The 25,385-nt window shown below is 55.4% G+C and overlaps 1 protein-coding gene across 3 annotated transcripts; it reads left to right on the top strand.

The window, feature by feature from the left end:
* Nucleotides 1–1,853: 1,853 nt before the first annotated feature.
* Nucleotides 1,854–24,600, top strand: LOC308180619 (uncharacterized protein). Of its 3 annotated transcripts, XM_080562604.1 has the most exons (5): nucleotides 7,338–7,680; nucleotides 7,762–7,840; nucleotides 8,818–8,956; nucleotides 18,201–18,491; nucleotides 18,602–24,600. In XM_080562604.1, the coding sequence occupies exons 1-5, from the start codon at nucleotides 7,565–7,567 to the stop codon at nucleotides 18,946–18,948; spliced, it is 972 nt and encodes a 323-aa protein (XP_080418730.1). In that variant the 5' UTR covers nucleotides 7,338–7,564; the 3' UTR covers nucleotides 18,949–24,600. The 3 variants fall into 3 exon arrangements, 1 of the variants encoding a protein (XP_080418730.1); XR_013941080.1 differs by lacking the exons at nucleotides 7,338–7,680; nucleotides 18,201–18,491; nucleotides 18,602–24,600 and adding an exon at nucleotides 1,854–7,327 and having other exon boundaries at nucleotides 8,818–15,382; XR_013941081.1 differs by lacking the exons at nucleotides 18,201–18,491; nucleotides 18,602–24,600 and having other exon boundaries at nucleotides 7,338–7,515; nucleotides 8,818–15,382.
* Nucleotides 24,601–25,385: the final 785 nt, after the last annotated feature.

Raw genomic sequence — 25,385 nt, 5'->3', positions numbered from 1 at the left:
GGTCATACTTTATTTCTAATCCTGCTCAGTAATTCTAGAGGGGTGCAAGACTTTATTACAAGAGCAACAGCCTCTCTGTCTTGGCGCTTCTGTAACTGTGACCTCTGGGCAATTGTTTCCAGAGCTAAGGGGGGTGGTGTGGATGCCTGGCTGTGCAAGGTGCTTCCACGTGGAGCATGAATTGCTGCCTGCATCACTGAATCCACGTGTAACAGCCCCGTACAGAGGTGAATGCAGTGCGAGTATCCACGCAGACCAAGTTTGGGAACCGTTGTGCTGGGTCAATGGTAGGAGATGGGCTAATGTAAACAGATAGGGGGAGTGACTGACAAAAAGTCAATTAAAATGGGATTTGGTCCAAACCTATGCTGGAGAGGAGGCGCACGTACTGGGAGTAAGGTGTCTGTGCACTTCAGTCATCTGCAGCAAGCATTTGAGTGGGGGTTTCTTTAAGTCACAGGATCCTGTTTTCATTAGGGCCAAGGCAAGCTGCCCTCGTTAGGAAAACTCTGGCAGCTGTGATGGGAATTTCTCTTCTTGCATGGGCCAAGCAATTGTTGCTAGCCCAATAGGGGGCTGACCAACAGTTCCACACCTCCTACACTGCAGCTTTCTGACTTCGCTTTGTGTTTCGTATGTTTAACTGAGGTAAATATACTGGAAAAAAACCAACAACCCTCTATTGCATTATCACTCCGGGCTTGCCCAAAATTGCTAATGGAAATACTTCAAAACAAAAAGCAGTACGGTGAAGTTGGATGCCGTAACGGGAGAGGTTTCTCACTCACTTCATTAACAGCTTGGAGGCCTCCTGTTTGTTGTCACTTCTCTAAAATATTGCCAAGATGACAGAGAAAGCCTTTCCTCCTGGCACCTGCTACAACCTGCTTCATCCCTGCATCTTTACTGAGCTTGCTGTGTCTTCCTTTGGCCTTCTGGAGCACTCGGAGGAACAACAAATGTAGGGAATGGAATGGAGCAGTGGCCTCGCACTCCGCCCTGGGTCAGTTCCTACGCAGAGTGCCCAAGAAGGAAGCTGGAATTGTTTCTCCGTGTTTCTGCGTTGGAAAAGGTCTCTGGAAGCTGCTCCCCGGGCAGAGTGCTGCCAGCTGGGCGAGCCGTTTGTGCCCCTTGGCCTCTGCCTGCCTTCCCCTCCCTGTGCTCCCTGCGGACGCCCCACGCGTGCAGCACGGTCAGGGCAGCGGCAGTGAGAGCCCCTTCACGCTGCTGCTCTGAAGCGTGGTCAAATGAGCTGGAAAAATAAATATATGAGTGAGCATAAATTTCCAGTGAGCCAGCAGAGGTGATAAGGGAGGTGCCATTCCCTTGTGGTGCAAATTAGGGAATTATTTCCTGGCAGCACACAGGGCAGGGCCAGCCTTTGGGTCCCGGGGAGGCTGGTGGTGGTGGGAGCGGTGGTTAGCGCTGTTCTGCGCCGCTGCCCTGTTACGGCCGGCAGGTAGCGGGGGTCACTGCCGGGAAAGGCTGCGGACCGGAGAATTTGGTGCAATTAGGGCAAAGCGCAATTAAGAGCGGAGTTCTGCCTTTTGATACCGCGCGTTTGACGGATGCGTTTGCTGGGCTGGGATTGAAATGTCGCTCACCGTGACCTGAGAGCAACCCAACGACGTTAATCAAAAGGTTCTGGGCCAGGGCCTGGGGAGCGCTGGTCATTATTCACCCAGCGCTTCCCCCCCAGCAGCCAGCAAAAGGGCAGCGGCCTGGCGGGGGGGGGCCGCGGGGCTGCGGGGCTGCGGGGGGGGGGGGGCACGGTGCCGGTGCCTCCCGCGGGCCCCCCCCGAGCCCCGCGGCCCCAGGGGACCGGGAACGGGGCCGGGAACGGGGCTGGAAACTGGGCCGGGAACGGGGCCGGGAACGGGGCCAGGCCCAGCAGCGGGCCGGCACCGCTAGGGGGGGGCCGCGCTCCGCAGGCTGCCTGCAGCCGGCCGTGGTGGGGAGGGGGATGGAGGTGAGGGTGATGAAGGTGGGGGTGGTGGTGATGAAGGCGGTGATGGTGATGAAGGCGGTGAAAGTGACGGGTCTCTTGCTATCTGTGGATTTATTTGTGTGCTTCTGCCCTGCTCTGCATGGCCGGAGCGCCAGGCAGCACAGAAAATGCCTGCCATGGTGACGTTGGCCGTGCCTTCGTCCCAGAGCCTGGTACCAGCATGGAAAGGAGCCCAAGCTTTCGCCCAGAAAAGTGTGTGAAAAGAAATCTGTTTCCCTCAGGACCAAGCAGGGTCTATGGGTGGGCACAGGGCGTAGAGTGAAGGGGGAGCAGCCGGGTGCGGGGCAGCCCGGACCTCGCCTTTGTCCCCTGCTCCCCGTGCTGGCCCCTACCAGCCCGGTGTGCAGCGCTGCCCCTGCCTCCTGCGGGGCAAAGCCACAGATGTGACCTTGTCGCCTGCCCTTTGCCTTTGCAGGGCAAGTTGTGCATTCGAATAATTTCCTTGTGCGGGGCAAACCTGTCTTCTGGTATTGTAACACTTGCTAATGACTGGAGCAAAGCTTTTGCTGTCTTGCAATCCTACACCCCATTACGGAGTAGCTGCGTGACCTTTTCTGAGCTAAATTGCTGACCTCTTTCCTCCTGAAAGATGAGTGGTGTGCGTGTAGCAGTTCCTCTTTCTGATTGCCAAGCTATTTTTAAGTGACAATAAATGCCAAAGTATCGGTTACAAGGTTCCTTACTCCTTGAGGCATCAAAAATGAAAGACAATGGAAGGCGGGAGGAAACCCTTTCTACATCCCTGAGAGCCAGGCTGAAGGTTTTCCAAGGTCAATTCCTAAAATGAGGGGCCTTGCCTGAAAACGTGGGGATGAAGAACTCGGCCAGTTCTCCAGCAGAGCCCATCGTGGACTCTAGAAGTCTCGACTGGAGTCAGGCACCTCTACCATTGCCCACCACATCTGCACGTGCCACAGCAGCGCAAGCGATGGCAGCAGCACTGCCTGCTTCTGACTTCAGGGCTCTGTTCTCCAGAGCCGTCCTGAACCCGAAGTGCTGCGAGCCTGGCCTGTGCCGCTGCTGGGGCTGCACAGAGAAGTCTCCGAGGGGGCGACAAAAGCTGCTGGGGGTGCATTTGGGGCCCCCAGGGTGCGGGGCGAGTGGGCTGGGGCAGAGCCGGGTGGGTGCTGGACTACGAGCTGCGGCACATCCCGACCAGGCACAGGTCACGCGCCCGCAGATTATCGGCTGTTACGTGCTGAGGGCAGGGGAACGAAGGATTTAATAGGATCAGGCCTTGCGCTTGGAGCCGACAGAATAATTCGCCAGCTGTGCCAGAAAGCCAGGTGACCTGCCCGTGCCGACGCCAAGCTTCATTAAGGCAGGTAGTAAGGCATTTAACGTGTAAAATTGCAGCTCCAGATGAGCTGTTAAAATATTGCTTGTTTCTAGTCGTGACAGTCTGAGCTCTAACCCTCCCAGATGAGGGGAGATTTGCGGTGCTCCAGCACTGTTTTTGTGTGGTCTGAACACACGGCAGCACCGGGTGGCCATGTCTCCCACCCGCTTGTGTACACACATGCAAACATTTCGCCTTTGAATAATTTTCCTACAGACCTGCTCTCTTTATTCCCATTTTGAACCATGGAATATTCCAGAAAGCTGTACCTGCTCAGAGCTGAGTACGAGGCAGTCTCATCACTTGGCACTTAGATCAAGGCAAAAGCCTGCTTTGCATCACCTGGATTAGGAAAGCTTTCATTTGGGTAACTGCTGGCTGTCCTGGAGGGGCAGGGCTTGGTGCTGCTGGTGCTGCGAGCCGCGCGGGGCTGCGTTCTGCACCCTCGGTTCCTACTGTCTGTCCAGTTTTGTTTTCCAATGAGTGAACGAGTTTTTTATTTTTATTTTTTTAACCCCATAGGCTGGAGCAAAGTGCTGCCCGTGCTGCCCCATGGGAAGGGCATTGCTTTGGAGTTCGGCAGGTAATGACCCCACCGTGCCCACACGATCTGACCGCTGGGGCTGTGCTGAGGCACAGCACGCTGCCTGCGATGGATGCACAGCGTTGGCCCCACCATAGGAGAGCTCCTGGCCCTGGCCCTGTGTGCTCTCACCTGGTGCTAGAGCTGTGATGGAGCTCGGGGCCGGCCGCCCGCTGCCCAGCGGGGACGTGAGACCTGCCCGCGGCACGGCGGGGACACGGCCATGTCCCCGCTGCTTGGAGCCCCTGTGCCAGGAAGGATGCGCAGGGTCCCCGCTGGGACTCGGGCAGCTCGGCTGTCCTTGCTGCTGTCTCTGTGCTGCTGCTTGTATGCATATTGCAAGCTCATTCTGATGTGCGCTAATGCTATTATCCTCCAGAAATTGAAATCAAGTCTGAACCTATAATGTTTCACTGGGAGGGAATTGGGGTTATATATTCCTGTGTACAGCAGCATTCTATTTCAGTCATAGCATTTAATTATGATTGGTGTGTTAGTGCCCACCAGAGCATAACAAATTGTCATTATGTTATTCTGCTGAGTCTAATTTAATTGGCAAGTTGTCACAAAAGCAATTATCCATCATTTATTTTGTTGCCATAACCACATCTTGGAGAGCACCTGCTGTCTGAAGTGGAAAGGCTCTGCAGTCTCTTGGTCCTGGATTTCTTCCACTTGTCTGACACAAAGACACCATTTCCTCCCCTTATTTAAAAATATGTGCCTCATTTCCTGCTGCGCTCTCGTGCGCGAGGCTGGAGATGCTGGGGGAAATTCACCGTGTGGGCAGCGACCTGTCCGAGCTCCTCCATGTCCTGGGGGTCCACCTCTGAATGAGGACACCCAGCCTCTGCTGGGGACATGGGGACACAGGGACATGGGGTAGGGCTCAGGAGGATGGGGCAGGGGACATGTCCCCGCTGGGGTCTGGCTGGCGCTCGGCCTCGAGTTCAGCTCCCCTCGCCTCCCTCCTCACCTGGCTGTTAGCCAGGGCCAGAAACGCATAGGGTGCTTTCTGGGAGCTGCTTTGGTGGCTGATCGGAGATGAAAGCGTCTTGGTTGGGTTCAAAACGCCTCCAGGGCACACAGCGGTGCTGCGGGGCGCTGCCAGCCTGGTGCCAGCCCCAGCGCCTCGAGTCCTCGGCCAGCCCGCAGCACGGGCAGGGCTGCCTTTAATAAGCAAGTTTCTGATAACTTATCTGAGCTCCCATAAAGATTAGGAGGCTGGCAAGTGGAGATTAGTGGTTCCTTCTAATCTAGCAGGCAAAGCAATATAAGGCTTCCTGAGATCAGCCCCAAACTTCAGATTTTCTCCTGCCCGAGACAGTGCGTGGCTGCCACCTATTAACTTGTGAGGTTTTGGAGAGGGCACCCAAAATCCTGCAAGGCTAATGCAGACTTGAATGAACTTGAAGCCTGTGACTCACTGTGATAAATGAGTAAATAAATGAAAATCTGTTTTGATGTCTGTATTTCTCTCAGTTACTCCCCTCTCCGCCCTGTCTGTAATCTCTTCCCCTCTGGTAGTTCTGATTAGCTGCTAATGAGGAAAGATGATTTTGTAGTTAAAACACAGGGAGAGGGTTTTGTTCCCGGTTCTGCTGCAGGCACCAAGCCCTTCATTTTTCTGTGCCTTGATTTCCCCATCTGTAAACCAAGATACCATTTATGTAGGATGGGTGTTTTAAAATTAATGAATCAGTATTTGCAAAGTGATCTGCTTCAAAGGTGGTGTGCAGCAGCTTGAAAGGGAAGGCTGAACCTGAGAAATCTCAGCTGGAGCTTCCCCTGGAGCCCTCTGTGCCTGAAGCCTCGTGCCGGCAGCGTTTCCCTTCCCAAAGCTGGTGCCTCCCCTGGCATTTGTCAGGAGATCGGCTGAAGGGTGCCCTGATGCCATGCAGGTGCCACCACCGGCCTTTCCTCCCCCAACAGCAGAGGCTGAAGCTTTCACAGGGATGTGTGCCAGTGATGAGCAGGACCGTGGCCTGGGGGCCCCTTCCCCCTGGGAGCTGTGTCTGGGAGAACAAGGGCGCCTCTCGGCAGCACCGATGGCCCTCACCCAGCCCAGGCACCCAGCTTTGTGCGGGGCTCGAGGAGGCACCACCGCGTTTGCGCTCGGATCGCCTCCAGCCAGCCGCCTCGCTTGCAAGCTGTCCAATTCTCCAGTGCCTGTGCCAAATTCCCCTTCCCTGAATTGCTTCTCCCCTCTCTTTGGCTCCCTGTCAGCTCTGGATGCCTTCGCATCGCCTCCCTCGTGCCGGATCCGCATCGGCCGGATCCGTGGTGCGTGCTCGGAGCCTCCCGCCAGCCTCCGCCTGCTCCCGGGGTTCCTGCCAGCGGGGGACGGATCAGAGGTGGCTGCTCGAGGATTTAACGAACGTGATCAGATTCCCTCACGTCTGCCTGGGGAACGTGGGAGAACTTCCCTGGTGCAGGGCAGCGGCAGCTCGCGCAGGTGCTGGGCGCCAGGCGATGCTGGGCTGATTTATTGGTGACGCTCCTCGGGGCCACGGAGCTGCTGGGTGCGATAAATAATGCGCTGTAATGTATTCTTTAGCAAATTATAATGAAAAGCAGAAAATGTACAGAGGGGAGCAGACAAATACATTCCCAATTGGCAAGTTAGTGGCTGCTGGCAGCCAGGAAGCGGATATTTAGGAGGGTTTGGGAATTTCTGAGGCTTCCCCTGCAGATAAATAACCTCTCTGCAGGTGGTCTCAGTGGGTGCCCTGCTGCTGCGTGTGATCCAGAATGAAAAAAACCCCTCTGGGGAGGCTGGGGGGGTTTGGGTGCAGCCCCCGAGGTGCCCCAGCAGGGAGGTGGGAGCTGAGTGCTCGCAGGTGAGGAGATTCGAAGAGTCCTCGCGTGGCACTGGGGAGGTTTCCCACCCTGCTAATTACCAACTGCCGGGGATGAGGCCAGTTTTTCTCTCAGCATCTCTGCCGTTTGGGGCTGGGATGAAAGATGAGAGCTGGGATCCACCAGACCATGGAGGAGCCGCCTGGGTTTCTGTCCCCTGCTGTGGGATGGGGACCATGGGGACAGGAATGGGCACAGCACGGTGTGCTCTCCGCTCAGAGCTGGGCGGGCAGGATTTACACACAGCTCATACATCCGTGAGCTTGTACCTCTGAAACACAGGTGTAGCATGGTCCTGTGCAAGAAAATAGCTTCGATATGTCTTATGGCTCAGTGAAATTTTACAAAACAAGCACCCAGTTTGCCGCCTACTTTTCCAGTCTCATCCAGCACCTTTCTGGAGCACCCTGTCCATCCGTGGCACCCTGACTTGCGCTGCGAGCAGCATCCCCGAGCAGAGGCGGTGGCACCAGGGGGTGCTGCGTGCTCGCAGCTTGGACCGCAGACGCTGCTGCTGCGAAATGGCAACAAGAAGAAGGTGACTTTATTTTACCTGCTTGTTTTTTATTGTTACTGTTTTCATTGGATTGCTCCCAACTCACGCCCGGGACGGTGAAGCCGTTATTAGGACATTTCTCACCGAAGCGCTGGATGCTCTCCCTGCTCCTCGCTGTTGAGATATTTTAACTTCTGGGGTCTGGAGGAGGGACACCAATCCCTGTGCTGGTGAGCAGCAGCTTGGGGCCAGGAGGGCCCCACAGCCCGGGACGGCCCCATGGAGATGCCAGCCCCCCGTGCCCCTCTCCCAGCCCCACAGCTCGGTGCTGCCCCTCTGCACTTCCAGGGGTCCAGAGCCTGCATCGGGGTCCCCGATGTGTGCCCAATCCCTTGGTCAGTCCCCCACATTGCTGCTCGGTGGTGGGCTGGGGTCACCTGGGATCTCATCAGCTCATTCCTCCTCTCTTTCCCCAGGCCTCTGACAATTTTGGCCACAAAATGTTGCTTCTGCACTTCTGCAGCCTCCGACGTATCGAAATGCAGGTGCAGTCAGGTAAGAGCTGTGTGACTAACTGATGTGCTTTGGCAAAACGGGGAACGGCCTTCTTTATGGGGAGGTTCCCGCAAGGTGCAGGATGTGCAGCGGTGCACAACGGGATCGTCCTTGTGCCCTGCTGCCCTCTGCCATCTCCTGCCCACAGACTTGGGCATTTGCTTGATCTCTGCAGGCTGCATCGGTCTGTGGGCAAGGGGAGCTGTAGGAAAGCTGAGAATGATTCAGTATAATAGCATTTAAAGAAAAATAAAGTAAATTTAGCATTTAACTGAGGCGACTGGATGTCTCCAGCGCTGATGGGACTGGAATGGGACACGGTGCCTCTGGGCAGCCAGTGGGACTCAAGCCATGGGGGCGGTGGCAGTGACCCATGGGGGTGCTGCCCCGATGTTGGGGGACCGGTCACCCCCCCCGGCTGCTGGCATGGCTGTGCCCCAGGCGGGGGCACCGCGGCGGAGCCGTGACACCCCCGTGTGCGGGGCTGCGCCATCGGTGAGCGGCGCATCACAGCCGGCCGGGTTTATCGCAGCAAAGATAACGCCGGTGTTTGCAGTCGTACAGAGGGAAAGATAAGGGGGAGGAAGAGCTGGGGAGAGCTGGGCGACAAAGATAAATTTACTGTACTGCAGGAAATCGAAATGTGAAACGGAGATCTCAAAGAACTGAAATATTTAAAAAGGTGCAGAGGCTGGGCACACGTGCGAGGTCCGGGCAGAGCCTGGCTTTGCACACACATCCTTCCGTGTGGGTCTTGTGCCCGCTGTGCTCCCAGGGGCATTTCTGGTCCTCACCTTGGGAAGGTTTCCCTGCTGCTGCCCCTGCTTCCTGGGGCACTTCTTGCATGGCTTTGCGGTGGGGCCCATCAAAAAAGCAGCTTTAAAAAAAAAACTGTATGCGTCTGCAATTTCTTGGTATAGCAAAGTCACCTGGGCTCCATCTCCTGCTGCCGATGGCTCTATTTTTTCTCATCACAGGACCTCAAAAGCCGCAGCCAAGAGCAGCAGCCCCCTGCTCTGTGGGCCATCGGAGGCGAGCTGGGCAGTGAGTGGCAGCGCCGCAGCTCCCTCCACTGCTGGGGCTGTGCGCCGGTGCCGCCTGTTCTTTGTCATTCAGGTAAACTGGGAAATCCTCGCTAACCTCAGCTGCACCTGGGTCGTGTCCCATGTCTTTAAAATGCCCTTCAAAATCTAAACGCCCAAGTGAGAACATCTTAGAGTGTTTTCCTTCTGGCCCATTTAATTTTGAAACAGTGTTGGGAGCACTGTTAGTAGTGCTAAACCCAATATTTAGGATTGTGGGATTGCAATATAAATAAATAGGAGTCTGTGAAACAAGTTCAGTTGCAGTGAGAATAGAGCTGCTGGATTTAAATGCTGGGAGCTGAGGAGCTGTGCGTACACCTGACAGTGAAATTGTCTAGCAGGAATAATGAAACCTGTGAGTGGAAGGGAAGAGCAAACTACTGGTCTACGATGTCGGGAAGGAAATCAACATAACTTGATTGTGTTTAGTGATCTGAGACACATAATTAATAGCATGAGGACATTTGAAACAAGAGATATTATGCTTGTTTTGAAACTGGCCATCTCTGCGTGTGCTGGACGTAACGCGAGCCCTGGCGCCGGGGAGAGGTCGCCTGCTGCTGCTGCTGGTCGCCTGCAGCTCGCCCCTGGGGCTCTGCTGCCTGCCTTGAGACTGAGGCGCCCTGGGGCCTTCGGGTGGGTTGACTAGGGAGGGGATGAGCCTGTCCCAAAATCAAAGTCACCAGGGCATCAGCCGAACAGTGCAATGAGTGTTGTTTGAGAGAAACCCGCCTGAGTGCTGGCGTCCAGCGGTCATCATGCAAAGTGCTTAAATCGGTTCGTTCCTGAGAGGAGACATCCTAAAAACGCCCAGGGTGGAGGGGATTGATACATCATTGTTTCTTGTCATCTTCATCACTAAAATCGCCCTCTGTGCTGGAGCCCGGGTTAGGCCTGACGTGGCTGTGCAAGCGCACCAAGGGAGCTGGAGCCTTCCAGGCCGTGCTGCTGAGCTGCCTGACAGCCTTTACACTTCAGAAGTGAGGCAAACGGAGCTGGCGTGCCGATCCGATGTGTTAATTGTTTGTTAACCTTTGCGTAACCTTTAGAAAATCCCTGGCGGGGTGATTTCCCAGCCTGGAGCACGCAGCGGCTGCGGGTGCGAAGCAGCGAGGGATGCGCGCCAAGTGGGCTGGCGCGTGTGGCCCCCACGCAACTGTCCCCTTCCCCCGGCTCGGTGGGGGCAGACCCCCCGTTGCATGGGGCTGGGGGACCTGACCTGCTGATCTTGTGTCCGTACACATCCCTGTGGGGCTGCGGGGTAGGACCTTGTGCTCCCCGAGCTGGTTCTGAAGTCAGGAACGGCCCCATCCAACAGGTGCTGTGCAGCAGCGTGGCTCCATGACCGGTGGTGTAAAGGAAAACCTGCTAAAGCAAACCCATTTCTTGCTCCCAGCCCCTCAGTCCTCTTCCCTGCCCCTGCCCCTCTCTGTGTCTGGGCTCCCCCAGCAGCACAGGTCCCCAGACCACAGCAAGCAGTCGGCAAGTGCTCTGTCCCGGTGCTGGTGGCTGTGCTGAGCCCCCAGGATGGGGCCGGATCCAGCCCAGCATGTTCCCCACCGCCACGCTGCAAGCAATCCTCACACCGTGCGGCCGCCGGATTGCCTTGTCCCTTCCAATGATCGTTAACGCTGTTTTTTTCCCAGGCAATCAGAAGCACTTTCCCCTCGTCTGGGTGGTCTTCTCCCATTTTGCTCCTTCCAGCCCTGGCACCCGGGGCAGTCACATCCCATCACGCCGGTTCTCGAGCCATTTGCGCAGCCTGCTCTTTCTGTTGCCACCGATTTAGTCACAGCCCCCTTCTCTCCCTCTCTCCCTCCCTTGTCCCACTCCCTCCTGTGCTCCTGTGGGGTGCTTGGGACTGGAGCTCGGCCCCTGCAGCCCCCGGGGTGCTGATGTGGATCCCTTGTGAACCCCGTGCCCGTCGGCTTGAAGCAAGCGGCCGTCACCTGGTAGGAAGAGGGGCTGCGGGGATCTCCCCTGCCCTGTGCTCGGGCCCTGTGTATGACGGAGGGTGGTGTTTTTCAGGGAGGAGCGATCCTTTTAAAAAGTGTCCCCCCCACATGTACAGTCATGAAGCTGATAGAAACGTGGATTTTTGTAGGAGTGACCAAATGGCTGCTGGGTCAGTGGAGGCTGAACCCCCCAACACGTAGCAACAGTACGCTCCCAAAGGCTGCATTTATTAGTGCTGTTATTTATTTTTATAAGAGGCAGCGTCCTTTGGGCATTCGACCTTTCTTATGTGTCCTGTTCTGCGCCTGCTTACCCCCAGACGGGTGTCCCCTTGTGTCCCCGTGCCCTGCAGGACTGGGTGGTCTGTCTTGCTGCTCCCCGTGTGTCCGTCCCCGCTGCTGTGTCCCCGAGCCCACCGAGCTCCGTCCCTCCCCAGGCTGCCCTGTTTCAAGCGGTCATTAACACCAGAGCCGTGTCCGCAGCTTATGCAGGCGGCAGCCTGGAGAGCAGCCACTCAGCAGCGAACTGCAAAAGACAGAGAAGTCTGCACTGGGTATCAATATATGCATCATATTTTTGTATTTTTATATATATATGGAAATAAAAGATCACCTCGTAAAAGCCCATCCTGTTCCTGGTGCTCTAAGCACCAGTTCAGCAAAACACTTTAACGGGGTGGCTAAGTGTAAGCTCGCACTTAAGTCTGTTGCTGTTCAGCGAAGTGGTTTGGCATGTGCTGAAGTGCTCTGCTGAGCCGGGGTTTCGCTGTAGCTCTGTTTTTCCTTGGGCAGAAGAATTAAACTCGGGTTGGTATCGCCTATTAATAAGGCAGCAAGTATCTGAGGCAGTACTTGTGCAGAGCAACAGAGCTCATCATTTTTCTATATGTGAGCAATTAAGCTGCACCAGGAGGCCTATGTCTTTATATCATCACCTAATGACAGTGCAAAAGTATTCAGGGGAAGGAGAGGAAAAAAAAAATCACATCCATATTTAATTGGCAAAGTTATCACCTTCATTTCAGAGCCCTAACTTACAGCATTTCTGGCCAATTTCCAAGTCAGATCTATTTCCCCAGACTGGAGAGTAAGTAAAACGTCCTTACATCATACTTCTGCAACAAAATGCCATTTCAAAGCTCACAAACATGCTCACGACTGCAGTAAGTAACAAAGAGTCTCTTTTCTTCACAGCAAACAGGAGTACCTTTGAGCTGTTAGATTCCTTTCATTTTTTTTTTTTAAGGAAATTATTTGTGTTATTGTTATTATCCAGCCCCACACTTGCCTGTCAGATTACATTTTTCATCGCGCTAAAACAAAAAGCCATCTGGAGCTCCTCGCATTCTGCTATCAGGATCGGAGAGCGGCAGCGTGTCCCTTCTTCAAGCCTGGTGTTTTTATTGCTCCCAAGGTCTTTTTTTTTTTTTTTTCTCTTTTTCTTTTTAATTCTCCAGTCCATAGTTTTCATCTCTGTGTCCCCTAAGTCCCTCTAATTCTTGATTGTCTTCCTCGGGTCTCGGTGTCGTTGCGCAGGTCCCCCGTCCCTCGGCCACGCGTTTCTCGGGTGGCAGCGGAGCTGGGAAGTGGAGAACAATATGGGCTGTCAGCTTTCATTAAGCGTTTGGGGAAATCCACGGCTATTTCAGGTGGCTGTGTCTGCTCAGTCAAATACCTCATTTTCCAAGTTCTTCGTGTTGTTCTGTGCTTTGCTCAGGCCCCGGGTTTGATGGAGCTATCCGCCTTGACTCCTTCTCTCTCCCAGCTCTCCGCTGGGAGCTGCACCGGAGGCACGCAGAGCTCCGAGGTGCCCATGCCAGCACTGCCCTGCCGTCAGCATACACCTCCTGCTGTCTCTCCAGTGCTAGCAGGCAGCAGAGCCAGCAGGTGCGTGCTGTAGGTGGGGACCACGCAGGGATGCGGTGGTGTGGGCGCATGGCAGTGCCCGGCTGCCCCCGAGGTGCTCCAGCCGTGCTCCGTGGTGCCCAACGCCCCCAGCCCAGGCTGTCCCGGTGGCTGCATGTGGTGGAGCAAGGCACGGGCACCCCAGGGTGCTCCAGGCACCTCCAGGGGCCCCGACCCCCTCGTGGTCCTGGTGAGGAGCCCAGGGGAACCCTGCGGGGAGCGGTGGCCCCAACACCTTCCCCCTGCTAGCTTTGTCCTGCTCCATCACAGGGCTTTTTTACTTCACCGTCTGTATTCTGAAGAGATGGGGAAAGGAGAAAAGCGAGAAAAAGGAAAGGAGAAATATCAATAACTTCCATCTCCTAAAACCCGGTAACTAGCCTTTGACACTTCTCTGCCACTTCATCTTCACAAAGCCCTGGCTGTCTGAAGATTAATTGATGTAGGCCACTCAACCCATTTTCAAATCCCTTTCGGTTACCATTTAAAACCTTCTGATTTATTTTTTTTGATAAAGTCACCGAGGCTTTTTATGGATTCTCAAATGATTGTCCAGCTTGACAAATTGGATTCTTAAAGCTGATTCTTTAAAGAAAAGGATGTGGTTTGACAAGACAAGAAACAGCTCATCTTGGAGACAGGAGGATAAATAAAAAAAAAAAAAGACCCCATTCTTCCACTGGGGTGCGACTCAATGGGTGTCGCGCTCGTCACTGATAATCTTATCTGCCTGTGACAGGTAGGGTAGGATGGGACAAAGGGCCTGGCCGGGCTGGGGGCTGGTGGCCGCTGATGGATAGGAGCATCCTAGGAGATGGATGTCCCTGCCCTCTGGACGTGATGGATGTCCCTGCCCTTGGGACCTGGCTGTGCAAAGAGCTGGATGCGGCTGGTGAAGGGACGGGGCAGGGAGGCCTGCACCTGGTTATGGAGCCTAGGCAGGGCCTTCCGGATCCATCTGAACCCAAATGAGGACACTCCTGTAAGATCTGCTCCCGTGCCCGTTGGCAACCACTCGTCTGCACGTACAAATGGCAAGCAGCAAAACCTGCGTGTGGAAACGTGGCCAAGGCTGGCGCTCAGAGCCGCTGCGCTGAAGCGAGGAGTGCTGGGAGAGCGGCTGGGGAAACGTCATTAACGTGGCTGCTTAATGGGGAAACGTCATTAACGTGGCTGCTTAACGAGAGCTCTGCTGCTCCTCTGCCCCAAGGTCGAGCTTGGTGCAGCCTGGAGGCAGCAGGGGTGGGCGCGAGGGGATGCTGAGCTCTGGGGACATCGAGGTGTCCGGTGCTGGGTCCGTGCCCCGCCGCGGGGGCTCTGTGCCGCAGCCTCCGTGCTGTGCTCGGGAGCCAGAGCACTCGGTCCTCCCAGGCGAGGCAAGATGTAATCTCCTTCTGTTTAAATAATATTTTAATTGCGGGCTTCTGCTTTCCATTTTTTAATTGACTGCCTTTACTTTGAAAATTTCACACCTAGCAGTTGCTCCGAGTAATGGAAATGCATCATAACTCCTACCTGCTCTCTGTGTTGTATGACTCCAGGTGATACTTTACATCTTATTATGATTATTTATTATGATGTCCAGTTTAGTTCTGTAGCAGAGGGAGATCATTAACCTCTCCTGCAGTAAAGAGAACTCTCCATGTTGTTTTCAAAGCCATTAAAGCTTTGAAAACTCCTCTGATTTTTTTTTTTTTTTTAGCTAAAAAACCTACAGGGCTGCGGAATAAAATGCTGACACAGGTCAGCTAATGCAGAAGGAGCACAAACTCTCCTGCTGTGTCCTACTGAATCGCAGACGGAACTCCAGAACAGGGAAGAAGTAATTTACTTGCTAGAAAACGAGCTCACGGTGCCGGGGACCTGGAGGCAGATGCTGGGGATGCTAAGCCCTGGCTCTGGCCTGGGTTTTCCCACAGCCCACTCGTCCACCAGGCGAGGTGCTCGAGTGCTTAGAGAAAGAGTTAAATAGGTGGGGTGTTGGCTCCAAATGGTGTCTGCAGGTGCTGATCGTGGCTGCTGGGCCTGCATGCCGTGGAAATGGGGAGAAGTCTCCATTTTCCCCACCTGGCTGAGGTTTCAGGCCAAGTATGTCTCGTGGCTGGGCACACAGACGAGCCCTCTGGAGATTTAATTGCTAGCACAGGGATTTATCTGCAGGGAAGCAGATGCTCCGTCTCCACCCGGGCAGGTAGCTCCTGGGGATGTGCATCCACACCGTACTGATTAAAATCCTGTCTGCAGTAAAAGGGACATGCTCTTCCCACAAGGTCACCTTGCTTCCAAGCCCAAACCCGCTTCCTTTACACCCAAAAGAGTCTGAAATGAGGTGTTCCCGGTCTCCAGAAAAACTTGGGCTGCTCTACCGTGGTGGCTGATGGAAATAAAGCCTTTGTCAATGTCCCTGCTTTGTGGAAGCATACCGTGCTGACCATATGGCTGGGGAATACGGAGGCTACGTTCGTGATGGGATGCTAATGAATTGGTAACTTTATCTGGCCTGTCTGAACTTCTCGAAAGCAAGAAAGTGCTGTTCATTAAGCTCTTGTTAAAGTGTCAGCGTAAGGAGAAAAGCATTTCTCTAAAAAAAAAAGAAAGGCTAGAATTCCTTCTTCTCCTTCCAGGTCTTCCAGACTAAACTTGCTCGGTTTGATCACCGGGAGCTGTTTCTCCCGATGGCTTTAAGGGCATTGCTCGTGCCCTGGCGGCACGTGCTGGCTCCTATGGCTGTGGTACCCCGGGAGGAGGCAGGTGTCTGCTTTTCTGTAAGCAGGCACGGTGACCTGTTTGTGGCGGGTGCCTTGAGTTTGGGGTCCCTAAAGCTGTCACGCTGGCAGTGTGGAAGCAGAGCGAGCCCTGGTCGCACCCTTGGGTCCCTGAGCTCCAGAGGAGCGGCAGAGGCGGGTGCTCGCCTGGTTTTGTGGCAGCAAGCACAGGAGTGTGAAGCCTGGGAGGAAACCAGGCCAGAAGCGGCTGCGCTGCCTTGCAGACACGGCGCTGGAGCAGCTCTGTCAGCGCCGGGCTGTGACAAAGGACGCCGGGGGAAAGCCACGGGGCTGCAGCGCGCTGCCGCAGCTGCAACACCTCGGAAATTACACAGGTACCGCCGCCGTGCTGCGCCTCGGGGTCCTGCGTCGGCCTCCATTAATCACGGGGAAGAAGGGTTGTCCTTGCCGCTGCCTCTGCTCTCCTTGTTACAGCACGGTTGGGGCAGAGGGGGGACGGGGACTGCAGCCCGTGGGCACACCTGGGCACGACACCCCCAGCCGTGGCTGCTGCCTCGTGTCCGGCAGGGCCAGGAGCTGCTGGGGTGCTCAAGAGTCAGGTCAAGGCTTCAGGGGAAATTGCTGTCACGGCTGTCATTGTAAGTACTCTGTGAAAACGAACTAAATGCCCCCAAATGCCCCATCCCCTGCTCCAGGACCCCTGCATGCAGCACCCCCGGCTCCGGGTGATGCAGGGAGCTGGGGATCTCAGCAAGGTCCGAAGCAGGGAGCGCCATCAAAACTCCTCCAGTGCCCGGCTCGTGTGGTGAGGAGAAGCTTCTGTGGTGGTCGCGGTCCCTTGGGACTGGGTCCGGGCTCAGCGGCTGCTGCTCGAGATCCGCTCAGCTCCGCTGAACGCGCGGCGCTAAGCTTCTCCGGGGCTGATCAATATTTAATGTGGAATTTACAAAGATTGACTCGAGGATGCGTTTAAAATTGGAACATTAGCCGTAGGTGGCAATTTCTGAGACGCAGCAGTGGAGTTTGATTATTTAGAGAGACGGCATTTTGTACATTTAAAGTAATGCTTAGGACAGAGGGGCCTGCTGCAGCGCTCTCTTCCCCCGAACTGTTGACTTTCCAGTTGTTTTGTTTGTGTAGGTCCAGCATCAAACACCGCCGCCTGCTCACCCATCACCCGGCTGCCGATGGGGGCTGGCCGCGGTGGGGATGGGGACACCGCGCGGCTGCGTTTGGGGGCTTGGTGCTGGGGGGAGAAGCTGACAAGGGAACGGGGCTGAGCTAAGGGTTGGGGGCAGACAGGCAGGGTGAGGAGGGAAGACCACACCTCCCAAAATTCTCACTGCCTGCTACTGATCTCTCCCAGCGCAGCGAGGCTGGGGTGGGGCGTTACGCACGCACAAAATACACACGTAGGCTAATGAAGTTGCTGCTTTATCTTGGTTTGCTCGTGCTGCGAGCTACATTAATAAGAGCTGACAGACCTGAAACAGCCGATCTGAGCCGATTTGGGCTGGGAACGCAGCCGCTACAGGAGTGACGGGGGCACGGGGCTGTGTGTGGGGACGCCCCGGGCTGGGGCTGGAGCACTTTACCTGGGGGTGCAGTGGAAGCACCTCCAAAACCTGAATTGCCATCGCTGTGCCCAGAGGCACACAGCCAGGGCTGCCCCTGCATCACTCTACCGAACATCAATTCAGGCACCAAGGGGAAACAGAAACCACGCGGCTGGGAAGGTGGAACAACTGGCCCCATCCCTGCAGTCCTCGCGAGGGGAAGGAACCCCCATAACTGCTTGTCTTATGGGGAGAAGTTATTTCCCTTCCTCCCCTCTGTCTAATTGTTCTGCTAAGACTTTGCTCAATTTTGTATAATTAAAAAGCTTGAAAACAGCTTGTTTCATATATGGAAAAGGAGCACAGCATATGGTAGTGACAGAGTTGTTGATAAATATGAATGTTTTTATATTGTTTTTATATATGTTTTTATATTTACCCCCCAAAAAAAGTTGAAATGCCTCTGAAACCATAGCTGCCCTGTTGGGGCACAGGACCCCAGAAGGACCCCAGAAGGAAAGGGCTGGGGCAGCACGAGGGATGCAGGATGGGCCCCCCCCAGCTCAGCCTCAGCCCTGCCACTTCTCTCCGCCGTGTCTGGCAAATGTCCCGGGGGTGTTCAGAAGCAGGGGGGCCCCCTCGGTGTGCTCCCACAGCTGGGGAGTGCTGGCGAGGGGTGCAGGGACCTCTCCCCAAGCCAGCTCTGAGCCATGGTGCCCGCAGGTGGCCGAGGCCCCCCGGGATCTGACCGCTCATGGGGAGGGGAAGGGCTCGTGGCCACCTGCAGCGCTTGCCCTGCTTGGCTCTGGGGCGTGCGTGGCACCTCCTCGTTCAAGGTGCTCTCACAGCTGCCCCGCTCTAACGAGCAGGAGGCTGCTCGCCTCTGTCGGGTTTTTAATCTCACTTAGTTCGCTGCTTGTTCTGTAAGAAGATTGAAATAGCAGCGGGATGCAGCGGGCCACGTCACGGCGTGCATTGCAAAGCTGCGGTGATGGAAATAGTTTCAGAGCAAAGACATTATTAACGAAGAATGTAACCAGGGGCCGGACGCCAGGCTCGTGTACCTGACGCTCACCCGGGTTGTACTTGACCAGCACATCAATCTGCTGCCTGCATGCATTCATTTTTTAAAGCATCTTCGCTGCTGCTGCCCGCCTGCCTGGGAGCTTTGTGCCACTTCAGAGAACCAGAGCCGATGAGCCCTTACGGCTCCATGTCGGGACGGAGAGCTGCCGCGTCCCGTGCCCGTGCTCTGGGCTGTCCCAGGGCATGGCAGCCCCTTGCTCACCCGCAGGATGACCACGGGCCCCCAGGGCCCCGCTCCTGGCTGGGAGAGCAGCCCCTGCCCCGGGCTGTGGGCGCGCGTGGAAGCACTCGGCCAAGGAAAATGCAAATCCAGGACAATCAGCCTGAGCGGCAGCGAGGTAAGAGGTGATGAAACCCAATCAGTTAATAACACTTCACGGCAGCAAAAGAATTGCAGATGATCATGTTTTTAAATATCTTTTTCTTTTTTTTTCCCCCTCCTCGACAGAGCTATTCCCCTGGAGGCCTCCTGGGAGAAATCTCACATCAGTAAGCCCCAAGGGCTGCTGCTTCCCAAGCCCAGGAACGGGAGCCTCAGTGAAGCTCTGGCACAGCATCCTGTGTACCACTGTGGTTCCTTCAAATGCGTTTTTGGGATGTGCCAGCCCTGATGCCTCACAGAGCCCCTCTGCCCATGCAGGCAGGTTTGGTGCTGGGTGCTGCGCCCTGTGCCCCCCGGCTGGGCCCTGCCATGCTGCCAGGGGGTCCCTGGGGCCTGGGGGCATGGGGGGACCAAACGGCTCAACAGCCACCACTGACGAGCTTGAGAAAAATAAGGGTTTGAGACCCGGATAGTAACCAAGGCTAATTTGTTGATTTGCCATCCAGAATCATCTCTGGTGTTGTATTTTTCCCTGCACAGTTTGCTGTCTGTGCTGGGGGGAGGCGGCCTCGAGCAGGCCGTGCTGCCCGGTGAGGGGACGGAGGGGAGAAGGTGAGGTCCCCATGGGTGGCTGCTCGGCCTGGTGGCTGGGCACAACCTGGCTGGCCACCGCTTCCTCCACAGGCACTGGCGAGTTCCCAGCCTGGACGACGCAGCGTTGGGCTGCAGCAGGTAAAACAGGCTGCCGGGTCCCAGAGCTGGCATGAAAATAAAATAATTGCACTTTGCTAGCAGTAACGGCATAATTTTTGTGGCTCAGCATGGAGCTCCTTAAGACATCTTTCCCCCTCCTGCAGTAATTTGCATTTCACTGCGGGGTTCGTTTTGTGGAGCCAACATTGCTGCTGGGTGCAGGTCCTCAGTGGCGCTCAGGCACTGGGTCACATCCTGCGCCCGTCCCCCAGACGTGGGGCAGTGGTGAAACGCTGGGGGCAGGCGGTTGTTTGCTTCTGAACATCTCCTCGGCAAAGGCTGCACGTCGCCACCGCGATGTTTGCAGCAGGCGCATTCCTCGCCTTGGTGCTTGAGCCCGTCCAGCATCCTTGCAGTCATGTTTTGGGGCAAGGCTGGCTTTTAACACTGCCATACTTTGTGGTCTCCTGTTCTCCAAAGGACACAAAAAGCGGTGGTGATGGCCGAGCCCCCTGAGGCACAGTGCACTGCTCCCCCTCCACGTGCCAGCGGCGCAGGGGCCAGGAGCCAGCTGTGCCAGTGCTGAGCCCGTGCCAGCAGAGCCCTAAAAGCATGTAAGAGGGAAAAAAACATACAGCCAGAGGTAGTTTTATAATAAATACATGTTTTTTCAACTTTTTCTGGTGCTCGGGCAGATCCTGTGCCCTCCCGGAGTGCAAAGAGCAGGGGAAGGGAGCGTGGCACCTGCCCTAGGGAGCACCACAAGCAGCTGGGCCAGCGCGCTGTTCAGCAGCTATGGATTGAAATGTGCTGGTCAGGAGGAGGCAGGAGAAACCCCAACAACCCCAGCCGGTCAGCCAGGGTCCCCTCAGCCTGAGGGAGTGGGGACGAGGCCCCTGGGGAGCTGCGTGCCCGGTTCCTCACTGCTTGGAGGTGGTGAGGGCACCAGCGCGCCGCGGCAGCACGGGCAGGACGCGCTGCGCCGAGGACAGATCTTCCTTAAGTCTCTGCAAAGCCAGGGATAATGCACTGCGAGAGTGAACAACCGGGATGAAAAATAATTGCACTCCTATTTTTCTCCAGCTTTTCTTATCAATGACTTTATCACCTTTGGTTTTATTTTACACCTTATTTAGACTTTACTGTAATCCCAGCTATTTCGCCATTGACACCTCCTTAATACCTTGTCTAACACCTCTGACACCTCTGGCTAATGCCCAGGCCCTTCTGCAACGCAGAGCAGCTCCAGCAACAACAGAAAAGAGCTGCAACGGAGAGAGAAAAATTATTTACTGCTCAGGCACTGTGAATAATAGCCTGTGAGGAGGAAGTGTGGGGGCGAGCCCCCACCCGTGCCGCTGAACTCTGGTGTCTGCCCACATCGGTCTGCACGGGGATGTTTCTCGCCGTTAGGAGACTGTGCAGCAAGTGCTCTGCAGAAAGGAGAGGCAAGGGTTTATAGTCTGAGAGAAACTGCACACCGTAAAGGCTCAGTGTGGTGAGCTGAAGCAAATTAATTCCCCTCACTTAGGCACACAGCGCCCAGCCCGGCACGAGTCCTTGTGCTCCCTGTGGGTGCCACAGCTCCAACGCCAGACCATCACCCACCGCCCATCTCCCATTTTCTGTATCCCACTGCCCATTTTCTATCTCCCTTTGCCCATTTCCTATCTCCCATTGCCCACCACCCACCTCCCACCACCCCGCCGAGGGCTTTGCCACCCGTCCCAGTGCCCTGGCTCCCGCCCCCCACCCTTCACCCACCCTTCAGGGGGGATTTTTGCCTGGTTTTACCCCTGACTGCCAGCCCACCTGTGCCCTTGTTGGGGTTATTCCTCTTTATGTGGCTGGGGAAGGTCTGTCCACCTGGAGGGGGCACACCGAGGGCGGCTGGGGTCAGCCTCATGGCCAGGTTTTTGGCAGCCCCACCGGGAAGGAGCCGCTCTGCGGCCTGGGCACTGGAGGTAACAGCAGAGTGGTGGTTTTGTGTTTGTTTCTTTTTTTTTTTTTCCTCTCTCTGATCTCTGAGCCTAAAGACTATTGCTACATTACCTAGATTTAACTACCCATTACACAAACTATATCTCTAAAGCGAGGGATATGGCAGCTTTATTATAAGTTTATTACATGCTAATTCAAGCAAATAAATTTGCTCCAGCTGTGGAGCAAAGGAGATTAATAACCTCGAAGATCACTTCGCTGCTTTGATGAGTTTCTTGAACAGAGTAGAGTATATTTAGGAAGAGCAACTAGATTAGTCAAAAAACCCCTTTAATTATTAGTGACACTGTGCAAACTGCTTCATACGAGTGGAATACCAACTACTTAACTCCCTGACCTTATTATTCAAATAAACACTTCTTATTATAGCAACATGACTTGCTCGTCAACACATCAAATCAGCTGCCTCGGTGGTGGTTTGGCATGTCCCCGCTGTGTCAGCAGAGAGCATACGGCCTTCATTAGGGCCGTAATGGCCTTGGAGGTGCCGGCGCTCCTGCACGGGGATAACTCGAAGACCCCTGGGCAGCAAGCAGGGGAACGCGCCTTGCTGGAACGGGCTCAGCACTCGCCCCTTCCCAAGCCCGGGGTGCTTCATACACATCTTTATTCTGCAGTCAGTTTGGATTTGCTGGAAATGCATTACAGCAGAGTGCTGGAGGCAGGACTCTCTGAATTTACGTGTTGTTGATGTTTTAGTGCCTTCTCCAGTAACTGTGTGTTTGTTTTGTAAAAGGGTCTCGGCTATGGGACCATCGGGGCTGTTCTTGTTGCTGGGCCTCTCCTGATGCTTTATTGCCATCCCATTTGCCTGTCACACAGGGAAATTTTGCACTTGCTTGTACATCTCAGTGCTCAAAGGTGGGGTGAGTGAAATGCTGGGGCAGAGGGGCTTACAGACAGGTTTCAAACATCACAAGCACGTATTTGAGAAGCAGGTAAAGGTCAGAGACACATCCCAGCACCGAGCCCAGCCCTGGGGAGCAGATCTGCTGGGGGATATGGGACCACCCCGGGCAGTGCCCACCCCGCTGTGCCGGGCACCCGCGTCCCTGAGCCGCCAGGGCAGGAGCCGCGTCCTTCTGCTCGTCACCGCTTGCTTACCAGAGGAGCTTGGGGGTGGCCCCAGGTCAGGGCAGGTAAGGCAGGGATCAGAGGGCACCTCCTGCCTGCTCACAAGGGGAAACGTCCCCGGTGCTGCACCGTGCTCTTAAACCACAGCCACTGCCCTTGATCTTGATGGATGGGACCAGCAGCAGCTCTGATGGAGCAGAGTGGACACAGTGCAGATCTGCACTGCCGGCTGCTTCTCTTTGGGACCTCTGCTGTGATCCTGGCTGGGCTTGGCTGAGTGGGGCGGGGGGTGGCCAGGAGCCTCAGCACCTAGGGGGTGTCATCACTGCCTGAGGGTCCAGCAGGTCTTCAGAAAGCAGCAAGTCTTCAAAATGCAGCAGAGCACCCCGCTGTGGTGCATGAGGGCAGAGGGTGCTGCCGGAGCGGGCAGCAGCTCTGCCCTGTCCCCAGCATCCTCCTGCCCACTTGCTTCATGCCCCCGGCTGTCTCTCTGCCCCAAAAGGCAGCCCTTCTGCCTTCAAACAGTTTCTATTATATGTAGAGCAAGCAAAAACGATGTGTTAAATACAGCCCAGGCTGAAGCTCTGAATCAAATCAATTCTTTTTTGATTCCCCGAGCTTTTGAATTTTCAGCCCTGCTGAAGAATTGTTAGCAAAAGAATAGGGCTGAAGGAGCAATCCTTTCGTATCGCTATTGACTCAATTATTTTGCCTCTTGATTTTCTATGAAGCGGGCCGCAATGCCGCGCCGATATGCTGATTGCTAATGGCAGAGCATTGTGAAGCGTCGTATCCGAGGCTCGGGGTGGAATACCTTCATCTCTGGGCTCACCGAGGGCTGCATTTGGGACCCGGTTTTATTTTGATTGATGCAAACTGCAGTGCACAGGGGGATGTACAGTGCGCAGAGCGGGCCTTTAAGCAGGAGCTGTGCCGCTGACCTTCCCCTGCCCGAGCGCCGCCGGCTGCGCGCGATATTCCCGGCGCTGCCGGATCGATGCAGCAGAAAGCGGAGAGGTTGCATTTACACAGTGTCACGACTATCAATATTGACAGCTTGTGCGCGTGCCCTTCAGACCGGCGAGCTGTCGTGGGTTGTTAATGCCCCGTCCTCGCAGCCTCCTGGTGCCGCAGGGGTCACCAGTGGGGCCAAGCCCCGGGTGCCGTGCGAGCGCTGCCTCTCCCCAGCCACCATCAGGGCAGGGGACAGGGAAGGTGACGGGGAAGGGGCTGGGGCTGGGGACGTGGCTCCCACAAGGGCAGCAGAGAGGGGTTTAGAGCCGGCAGCCCCGTTCAGGTTCACTCTTTCACGATAAAAGAGAGGTATTCCCCACCTATCAAAAGGTGGTGACATAATGGTAGAAAGCGCTTGGATCTTTGGATGAAAGGGGCTGAGGAGGAACAAAATGCTGCCTCCCTTTGAAGATGCAAAATCCTGTACAAATCCTAAGCATTTTTATTAGTGGCTAAAGTGCACCGCAGGCGTAAAAAGACAAAGGTACATGCTGTTTCATGCTTATTATTCTTGCTGCTGTTTACGTTGCACCAGTGCCCCACTTTACCAGCTGCTCTTTACACACAAGCAGTGCCCCAGCCCTGCTCTGGCATGCTCAGAAAAGCCAGGTGCGAAGGAGCAGGAGGAGCCCGGCAGGAGCAGCGCCCGGCCCTCAGTGCGGGCTGCGTTGTGGTGTGAAAGCTTCAGACCCAAGGTGATGGCCCAGTCCCGTCCCATCCCATCCCATCCCATCCCATCCCATCCCATCCCATCCCATCCCATCCCATCCCATCCCATCCCACCCCAGCACCACAGCACCTTCCCAGGGTGCGGTCCCCAGCCACCTGTGAAAAAATCAGCCCTTGCACAAAGGAGCCTGTGTACTGGGGAGTGGAAAATCGGAATGGGATCGGGCTCAGTGGCGCAGCAGCTGGCCCCAGGCTCTGACCCCGGCAGCGGGGTGCGGGGATACCCGGAGCAGATGAGCAAGAGAGCGCCGGAGCAGCCTGCCGAAAAGGCAGGCTTTAAGGCGAAATTTAGCTTTCTATTTCAGTAACACTCGAAAACACCTTCAGTGCAAAGCTGTCAAGGGAGGGAAGAAAAAAAAAATAAAATCAATATGAAATGATGATTTCAATTGGAGCCATTTTCAAAGCTGTCAGGAACTGCGAGTGAAGTGCAGTAACCGGAAAGGAAAAACACTTTTATTCAGACTCCTTTTGGAAAACAGGGCCCTTACGAAGCAGCTCGTGGTGCCGGTTCTCAGGCAGGGCTGGGGTGGAAAGAGTTTTCTCTCCAAGCAGAAGAACTGGCCGGGGGGGGGGGGGGGGGGGGGGGGGCCTCCCTGTGCTCCCCATCCCCAATTCTCTGTGCTCCTCCAGGTGCATAGCCAGAGCCCGGCCCTGTTTAGGAAATCATGCCATTAAAACTGTAACTGAACAAAGGGTAAAAGCAGCCGTGGTCCTTCTGGCTCTGCAGCCCACATTCCCCCCATGAGTCCCTGAGAGTAAATGGGATTTCGGAGCATGGGGAGAGCTTCAGCAGAGCTGTACAATAAAGCTGGGGGAACTCAAGCCACCCTTCCTGTTTGGGGATGCTTTAAGCGATGGTTTTGTAATCGCTGCCGTCTCTCCGCGGCTGGCTCGAGACGGGGGTCGTTCGGTTAATGCACGTCTCGGTCTTCATTGCCTTTTTAACTAGTTTTTAATCAGTAATTATTACTGAGCAGGAGCGATGTGTGGGCTCCTCTCGCTCGCTCCCCAGGCGAGTGCCACTCAATATGTCACGGCAATTAGCTCGCGGTGGCAACGGGGCGAGGGATGGCCACCGCTGCGGCCACCGCCACTGCCACCACCTTGGCTCCTGGAGAAAGCCCAGGAGTGGAGGAGGATGCGGCTGAGCGTCAGAACCCCTCTGGTTCTGTTTTCACAGCCCGTAACGAAAACACGGCAGGACTCCGATACAAAGGGACGGAGCGGGTCAGGCCGAGGTGGGGCAGCTTCTCGGCTCTGGGGTAGGGGCAGAGCCTACAGAGCCCCAGAACTGCTGTTTGTTCCCCTGCAGCCAAGCGATTCCTGAGCTGTGGAACCCAGCAGCAGGCACCAGCCCGTGGGAGCCTGCCCTGCTGTTAATTCCAGCCGCTGCCGC

Source organism: Anser brachyrhynchus (assembly GCF_964034855.1).
Source record: "Anser brachyrhynchus genome assembly, chromosome: 20".
Classification (NCBI taxonomy): Eukaryota; Metazoa; Chordata; class Aves; order Anseriformes; family Anatidae; genus Anser; species Anser brachyrhynchus.
Note: the sequence above shows the minus strand (reverse complement) of the source record. Positions and strands in the feature narration are given on the sequence as shown.

Bases quoted from the DNA above. Each gene is read 5' to 3' on its own strand.
- LOC308180619 (XM_080562604.1), top strand. From the start codon at position 7,565: ATGGAGATGCCAGCCCCCCGTGCCCCTCTCCCAGCCCCACAGCTCGGT. The intron at 7,841-8,817 runs GTAAGAGCTGTG...TTCTCATCACAG, and splicing joins CGAAATGCAGGTGCAGTCAG to GACCTCAAAAGCCGCAGCCA. The intron at 8,957-18,200 runs GTAAACTGGGAA...CATTTTTTAAAG, and splicing joins GCCTGTTCTTTGTCATTCAG to CATCTTCGCTGCTGCTGCCC.